Source organism: Phalaenopsis equestris, unplaced genomic scaffold (genome assembly GCF_001263595.1).
Source record: "Phalaenopsis equestris unplaced genomic scaffold, ASM126359v1 Scaffold001176, whole genome shotgun sequence".
Classification (NCBI taxonomy): Eukaryota; Viridiplantae; Streptophyta; class Magnoliopsida; order Asparagales; family Orchidaceae; genus Phalaenopsis; species Phalaenopsis equestris.
Window position 1 is genome coordinate 3,047 of NW_018165615.1, and position 9,144 is coordinate 12,190.

Genomic DNA, 9,144 nt, shown 5'->3' on the forward strand with positions numbered 1-9,144 from the left:
AGGAGGAGAAAGTGGTTAGTCTCATGTGACCATCCATAACTTCTACCAAAACCCCCTCCGTCAGACACTCCCTGCTTAAAATGATATGTATTTGCTAACTTTAGGAAAATTCATATATTCCAATTAGAATTATATCATTCATTCATGATAATTGAAATTTAAGTTTCAAAGTCTCAAGGATTGATTTTTTAAAATTTAAAATTTTAAACTACCAAAAATGTTTGCAAACTTACATACATATACATAAATTTTTCACATTTTCTTCATACAACATAAAATAAAATAAAATTTTCCGAAGGAATGATTGTCATCTTGCTCTAGGTTATTAAATCTTTTTGTTCAACTACATTTTTCTTGGATTGAGTCTTTGTGGCTTATCTTTTTCTCACACATCATGCATTTTTTTTGGACTCTATATTGATGTTATTGATGCATCAATTTTCTTACTAATATTACTTTATTAAGATAGATAATATTGAACCCCTACAAATATTTAATAATGAATAATTGTCAAGTGATATGTTTGGCCTAAAACATTGAAATAATTTTAATGTGTCCATATAATTAATAATTATACATCACATTTTGTCTAATTTTAAGCCTATTTAAATCACTATCAACATGACAATTAATCATTATTTGGCTTTTGAGACATTCAATTAATTTTAAAGAAATTTATTATGTGTTGAGACTTAATATTTTGTTTGATTTTTATAATGAGCTAAAATAAAATAACATGTGTTCCAAGAACAAGTCACCACTCTAAACCGGTTCCAGCGGAACACTGCACTCTAAACCGGTTCCAGCGGAACACTGCAACTAGAAATATGAATCACACGAGCTCATCTGAAGACTGAAAATAGCTCACTGGTCACTGGCGTTGGGTTTTTGGGGGAGCGGGCGGAATGCGACTCATAAACGCGAGAAGCCCTTTCGGGGATTTGAGTCCGCAGGTATGCTGCTTAGTAGGAGTTCAAAATGAACTTTTGAATGCTTGAGCTTTTGATTGATCATGCTTGGAATCCTGTTTTTTTTTTTCTTCTAATCTTGTTCATAGTTGTTGTAATCGGTCATCTTTGTTCTTGCAAATGTGTTTCGGATAAGAAGTTTTTATTTTAGGTTTCATTTGAATGATTGGATATAGAAATCTGGTTTTAGCAAATGATGACTTGTTTTGACTCACTTTGTGTGTGAAATATAATCGGATTTTAAAGGGCCTTTTAAGAACCATATTAAATTCTATCCAGATCCAACCAAATGATGAGATGTAATTTCTTAAATATGTTTTCTAACTTCAACTAATCAGATGGGCGCTATTTCAATTGGAATGTTAACCCTGAAACTTCAGTTCTCTTTTGGGCCTCTCTCTCTCTCTCTCAAGAAAAGACAAAATTGAAGAAAAACTAAGCTATGGAAGGGCCTATTTGTGTTTTTGAGTGTTTAGGGTGAACCATGTGAAGTTTGATTTTAATCGATACATTACTCTTTCGGTTGCTTGTAAACATAAATTATATTTTTTGAAATGATAGTTTCATTCTCAGACGTTCTTTTTGACTATGAAATCATCATGGTTGAGGTATTTTTACTGTGTTTGTAGAGTTAAAAATCACTATTGTTTCCTAAATAAATCCAATAAAATATGGAATCTAGTGAATTCTCCAGTTTCCCTAAGATGCTATCTAAACTCAACCAAACGGGATCTAGGGAACAACTACCACCATCAAAATAGAGATATCGATAATTTTTGCGGTAGATGTTTAAATGAAAAGGGAAATGTGTAATTCTAAAGAAACTCTGATTTTGGCTCTTACGGTTCTCCAGGAGAGTTCCCCTCCTCAGTTAGACTGGAATGTCAGTCAAACCCAATGCCAATTATGAGGGTAAAAGCTTTCCATCCGAAAGAACAATAGAGCAAGAGCAAACACAAGTGGAGAAGGCTTCTCCACTTTCCCAAATGATGATGGATGCATTGCCTTGTCTTGTCAACACAAGAGAGCCCAAAAGAAAAGGCACTACTATAGAGCCAAGTCAAAAATGGTGACACATTGACTATATGACTATTGGTGTTTATGGGTGCAAACACAATCAATCAAATGCCATTCATTGAGAAGATCTCATAAGTCTCACAAGCTGACATCAAACTAACCAAAAGCTAAGCAAGGTGCAGCTGACCACATAGTAAAGCTCCTTAGAGATCTATCATCATGGCAGGAGCTTAATTGTCACATTTAAAAATCTAATGGGGGAAACCGTGTATGAAAACCTCCTCGGCTAGCCATACAAAGAGGAAAAATTTTAGTTAAAAACACGTGGAAATACAAAAGGAAGGGAAAAATCAAGTAAAGAAAGTCGTGACATGAATCCATGGCAAGGAGGACGGTAGACTAAGTGCAAGAAGCCTCTTTTGGAATGAGGAGCATTGCCATATGAAGCAGGAAAGCTATATGCATGTGCTTAAAATGATGAGTAATACTAGTTCTTAGTTATCTTTCATTATAGCAAAATTCATTCTTTTTATTGATGGCTTCTGTAAGCTATAAATTAAAGATCTTTTGTACATATTTTCAACATAAGTTTGCAATAGAAGCTTGAATTCTCTGACTAGCTCTCATTTATGTCCCCAAAATTTAACATCAAAAAGAATTATCATAGAAAGAACTCTAAGAAGAATTTCAGCTTCAAGGATGAAACAATGGATGAGTTATATGAACACATGTGGAAATATAGACGAGGGAAAACTAAGTGGGAGAAGTCATGCCATGAATCCGTGGCAAGGAGGATGTTTGCCAAAGCACAAGAAACTCTTTTATGATTGAGGAGCTTGGCCATATAAAGTAGGAAAGCCATTTGCATGTGTTTGAAATTAAGAGTGATACTAATTTTATTATTTATCTTTCATAATAGAATAGTTATCATATTAATTTTTTTTTCTTTGATGGCTCCTATAAGCTATAAATAGGAGATCTATTGTAGATATTTTCAAGCATAAATTTGTAATAGAAACTTAAATTCTCCAACAACCTCCCAGTTATGTCCCTGGAACTAAGATCATGAAGGAAAATTATAATATCGAAAGGTCTAAAATATTTCAACTACTTGGTTGATATTTTTGAAGAATTTCTGGAACAAGTGAAAATGCCAAAGGGAGGAAAATATCAAGGAAAGTCTTGCCGTGAAACCATGGCAAGGAGGATGCATGGCCAAGTGTAAGAAACCCCTTTAGGAATGAGGAGCTTGGGCATATGAAGTAAAAAAGACATATTCGTGTGCTTAAAAGCAAGAGTGATATCTATTTCCTTATCTATCTTTCGTAGTAGAAAAGTTATTATTCATTTCTTTTCTTTGATGGCTCCTATAAGCTATAAATAGGAGATCTTTTGTGCATATTTTAATACATAAATTTGTAATAAAATCTTCAATTCTCCAACTGCCTTCCACTTATGTTGCTAGGACTGATATCATCAAAGAGAATCATTATTGGGAAAACTCCAAGAAGGGTTCAAGGAAGAATTAAGCAATATTTTGGATGATCTTGTGATAAAAGGAAGCAAAAAAAAGTCTTCAACTAATGCTACTCATCTTACCTTTCTAATCGAAACCTATTTCCCTTGGTGTTTGCAAAGGTGATCTCATCAACCTCTCCATCTCTATAGTCTGGCCAAATTTCTACACTTTGGGAAACACCAAACCCTAATTGCTACTCATCCTCTTATTAGATTATCATTTGCTTGAGTAATATTAAAACTTCTCATTTAGTTCAATTTTTAGGGCGGGACATTTCCGCCACATAAAATCTAAAAACACATCCATAAGGCTTAAGAATCCCAAGTTTTTTCAATGCCTCGAGGAACCCTTATTTTGACTTCATTGGTTTCTATAAAAGCACCACAATCTAAATATCCCACTTAATGTTCTAGTCTTCCTTGCAACTCCAAATCTCTGTGACATATTCAGTAATTCAAAAAACTTACAGAAATTGGGTTTCTTCATTGAGGGGGTAGAAAAGTAAACTTATTTGATGTTAGTGAAATTTATGATCTACATTTTAAAGTTTATTCCTTATAGAAACATAAGAGATTTAGGTTCTTAAATTCATTTGAATAGCTTCAAATTTTCTAATAACCTCAACTAAGGTTATTTATCATCATTATTGCTTTGCTATTAATTTTTCTTTTGTAATTCTATAGCTACACCATGACAGTTAAAAAGAATTGTGCAAGAAGCTCATCTATTCAACCCTATGGACAATCTCCTGCTAGTTCATGCAGTTATGGCCAATATTGTGAGCTTATTCTCCACTTGGCCATGATTGATTTGCTGTTGGTTACAACCAAAAGCTAGTTCACTAACTATGATTAGGGATGTAAACAAGTCAAGTTGAGTCAAGTTTTTCCTTAATTAATCTAAGCTTGTCTAATACACACTTATCTGGAACTCGAACTTGAGTTCATCTCGAGCTTGATCTTTGAGCCCAAATTTGGCTCGAGTAAAATAATGAAGTTTGAGCTTGACTCGATTGCTCGATCACGATCGAAGAACATGATCTTGATTTGATTATTACTTTCGTTTCCTTATTTTGATATTAAGTTTTTCTATTTTTTTTTTTTTTGTAATTAAGACTCGTAGCATACTATGAAAATGTAGATCACCTTTGAAATAATTAATCTTAGTATTCGTGACTTGTATTTAAATTATAATTTTTTCTAGAAGTTTTTTTTTTTTGATTTTATGCAATCAATAAAGTAATCTTAATTTTGCTATAAAATAAGTATGTATTACCACTATCAATATGTAAATAAATTGTTTGAAGCAGAGCTCGCACAGTGTACAGTAAATATAAGGCAAGAATCAATAACATATATATCAAATTTAATATCTTAAAATGATAAAATCATCCTACAATATATATAATTTAACAAAATTGAAAATGCAGCTTAACAGACCAAAGAAATTCTTCATATTTTGTATAATGAAATAATATGTTCTTTCATTTGAGCAAACAAGTTGACCCTCAAAAAAATGTTTTTGGTTTTCAAAATATAATCTTTGAACGTCCTCACAAACGAAAGATCTTAGAATATATGCACAAGTAAAAGAAAATCCTATAGTCAATTTAGAATATAATCAAATTTAAGGAAAATCACAAAATATTTAACACAAAAATTGAATTGAAAAAAACAACAAAATGTCATCTTAACTTTCACAACCCTAAAAAATATTTATTGAAAAGAAATAATGAAAACCAAACAAATTATAAAATTTTGAAAATGTCCAATCTTATGATTTTGTAGAAGTTTCAAAATTTGCGACCTACTATGTTGTTAAATATAAGTGAGAATCATGCAAATTTTAAAAATAAGAAGAAAAAAATATATTAGATGAAGTAATTTTGAACAAATTGTGGTTTCAAATAAACTTCTTGCTTCGAAATTTAAAAAAAAATATCAAAATATATGATACATAAATGAATCTGTAGGTGTAACATGATTTTGAACAAAGTACTAATCCCTTGAAATGAAGATGAATAAATTTAGGGGCTCAAATATATGATGTAAGAATTGAGAATGTATTAAGTCTTAACCTAACTTTGAAAGAAATGTGGTAGTAAAAATTTGTTATGTTGGTTCTCATTTATCTAAATCTCATATAACACAAAATCTCTGTTACGACACAGAAAAAATCCATCTATAGCTTGTATTGGTACTATGAGACAATGCCTCAAGATTTATCAACAACTTTACTACCCACTAATATGATGCCATTTTTTGGATTTGGCTAAGGTCATTAGGATTTGTAAAGACTCATTCTAATAGAATCAAATTGATGATAATCATTAAATAATCATTAACATGAAGAACAAGAAAAAAGAATATATTATAAATTTCTAATTGCTAAACAAGGACACATTTAAACCCAAATCTGGTTTGAATAACATATGCCTACATGTAAACAAAAGACCCAAAACATTCAACGTTGCAAAACTTAATCAAGCCATAAAAAAACAAGAATGAAACGCAAAGTTTCAGCAAAATCAAGTAATAAAAAAAAATTAATTGTGAAATACTCTTTCATAATTGGAAAGCCTGATCAATTTGTGTCAATACAATTTATAGTTGCACAATAATTATAATTTTCCAACATTATGCGTAAATTCATGTCAATTTTTTTCAATAACCTTCCAAATTATAGGTAGGGAGATCTCATAAAAATGCTAAGTTTAGAACGATGTTTATAATAAAAAGATTTGTTAAAAAACTCTAATATGTTCATTCATAATATGAGTTTAATTAGGGTATTATATTGTTTTAAAAATAAAGCCCTAAATTTCTTCAGCTTTCCTTTTCTACCAATAGGACCCTAAATAAGGTCCAATTCTCAACACTCTCCCTCAAAATGGGCAGAAGATATTCACTAAGCCCAGCTTGTCACATAACCTAGACAAATCTAAGGAACTAAGTCCTTTAGTGAGGTAGTCAAACACTCACTCTCCAGTGGCTACATGACTTGGCTTCAGTAGCCCTTCATTCAACTTTTCCTTAATGAAGAATCTATCAATCTCCACAAGTTTGGCTCTATCATGTTGCCCCGGGTTGTTGGCAATGTTGATTGCTGACTTGTTGCACCACAACTTCATTTGAGTTATTAGGTCCATCCTTCACCGCAATGAGCACCGCAAACTCATTGCCCAATCTTACCTTTAATTGGGCAAGGTCTGTCTTATTATCACCGATGACAATGATGCCATCAAAGTACACAACTAGGATAGTGGTGTGACATTCATGTTGTCAAAAGAACACCGTATGATTTGCATTTATTTGTTGATATTCCATGCCCACCATGACCTTTCTAAATTTGTCAAACCAGGCTTGAGGATACTTGCAATGACATATTGAGCCTACTCCCTTACCCATTCTCTGGACTGTACTGAATTCTGATGGTATCTCTATATATACCTCATCTAGTAACTCACCACGAAGAAATGCATTCTTCACATTAAGTTGGCATAACTTTCACATACTATTCACTGCCAGAGAAATCAGTGGCATCACTATGCTTAACTTTGCTACTGATGCAAATATTTCGTTATAGTCAATGTCGTATGTCTAACTATACCCTTTCATTTCTTGCCTTGCTTTGTACCGCTTCACCTTCTCTTTTGGAGTTTGTTTCACTGTGAAGATCCACTTGCATCCAACTGTCTTTTTCTCCACTAATAGCGACACTATCTCCCATGTTCGATTTTTATCGATGGCCCCAAACCTTCATGCATGGCCACTTTCCATTTGAGGTTCTCCTTAGCAACCTGGCAACACTTGAGTATAGAGACAATGTCCAAAGCTGATATGTTAGAATATAAAACAAAGTTATCAATACCATGTTCCCACCCACAACGATCAGAAAGGTGTTCTGCAATACTGTGAGAGATCCTCCTTAAAGGTGTAGGGTTAAGAGAAGAGAGAGGAGGAATCATATAATATGGGGATTCTGAGTTTGGGGTGGAAAGTGTAGGTGTCTTTAAGTGTTGGGGAAGACCGAGATAAAAGACTTGCTGGCACATGTGGCACTGCACACAATTTTCTCATTTTGTTTTCTTCTCCGTGTATACAGCCTTAGCTCACTTTCAGCTTGAATCATTCAGTTTCCTTATTTTCTAGTTCCTCAATTGATTCATCTCACATCACAGGATAAGAAATTGCTCCCATGTGTACTACTCTCTCACCATTGCTACTCACTCACTTTGACTCATTTCCAGTATCTGGTGAGTCGCCAAAGGGTGAGGTCAACTCCTAAGTGTATTACATTTCAAATTTTCTAAATGATACATTAATGCTCACAAACAGTCTCTTTTCTATTGGGCTCCAACAGACATACCCCTTATTAGTAGCAAAATAACCCACGAATACACATTTTACGGCTCTTGGATCCAACTTCTCTACTGATGGCCCGTAATCTTTTACAAAATATACACAACTAAACATTTTTAATGAAAGCATTTCGTTATTATTTTCTTTTAACATCAGACAAGGAGGCTTTCAATCCAACACCCTCGAGAGCATCCTATTGATTAAATGAGCAAGTGTCAAAACTGCTTACCCCATAAGTGTTTTTGGATATTCATTGCAATTATCATGTTCGGGCTACCTTTAAAAGGTGAATATTCTTCCTCTTTACCACTCTCTTTTGGGTCGGTGTTTATAAAAATGTGGTTTAATGTTATATCCTTTGACTGACAAGTATTTCCCAAATTTTTTGTAGGTATATAATCAGATCTCAATACTTTCACTGTTACACCATATCGACTTTGGATTGTCTTGTAGAAATTTCTAAGCAAGCAAACACATTACCCTTATTTTTCATCAAATATAGCAAAGTAACACTGGAAAAACAACCGCAAAATATCGATAATCATTCATAGAATGTGTAGAGCAAGGTCCCCAAACATTACAATATATCAAGTCAAAAACACTAGAACTCTTATTCCCAGAACCGATATAAGAGCTCATAGTAAGTATGTCAAACTCACAAGCATCAAGAAAAAGTTTTTGTTTATTTGTCTTTTCATACAAAGACAGATACAACCGACTCAATAAACTAAAATAAGAATATCTCATACGTTTGTGATGTAACAACAATGCATCATCTTGTTGACCTCATTTTTAGTGAGGTCTTAGTCTCTTATTCTTAGAACCTAGGATCTAGCTTTAGGAGTTCTTATTGACCATCCTTCACGCACTCACTGCATCACACACGACTTTGACTTGAATTGACTCACCCGTCGGCAAACTCGTCCGAACGACCCCAGATGACGAAACGGACCACACCAACACGTCCGGAACGTCAACTTTAGCTAGAAAGGACACCCATATTTCTAGGGTTACACACGCGCACATATGACACGGAAATCGATGCACGATAGCGGGCGTGGGCCCGGGCTCAACCCAGGTTCATTTCGAGTTTGTCTTGGGCTGGATATGGGCTGAACACAGGCTTCTTGACTCAGCTTATAAGATTTTGAATTTCAAATTTTAAATTTTAAATTTATCATTCAATCCTCCATTAATTCTTTTCCAATTTAGCAGTGTGTCTAAAAGAAAATAATTCAATTCCCCGCCCATTACTTCCACGGTAACGGCTCTCTGACCC

At 33.6% G+C, this 9,144-nt stretch overlaps 1 protein-coding gene across 2 annotated transcripts in view; it reads left to right on the forward strand.

Moving 5' to 3' along the window:
• The first annotated feature begins 867 nt into the window (after positions 1-867).
• The window catches only part of LOC110033420 (trigger factor), a 36,963-nt gene continuing 28,686 nt past the window's right edge, over positions 868-9,144 (forward strand). For both annotated transcript variants that reach the window (XM_020737390.1, XM_020737392.1), the window contains exon 1: positions 868-953. In XM_020737390.1, the coding sequence (XP_020593049.1) occupies positions 906-953 (48 nt within the window). In that variant the 5' untranslated portion in view covers positions 868-905. The remainder of the gene's footprint in view (positions 954-9,144) is intronic.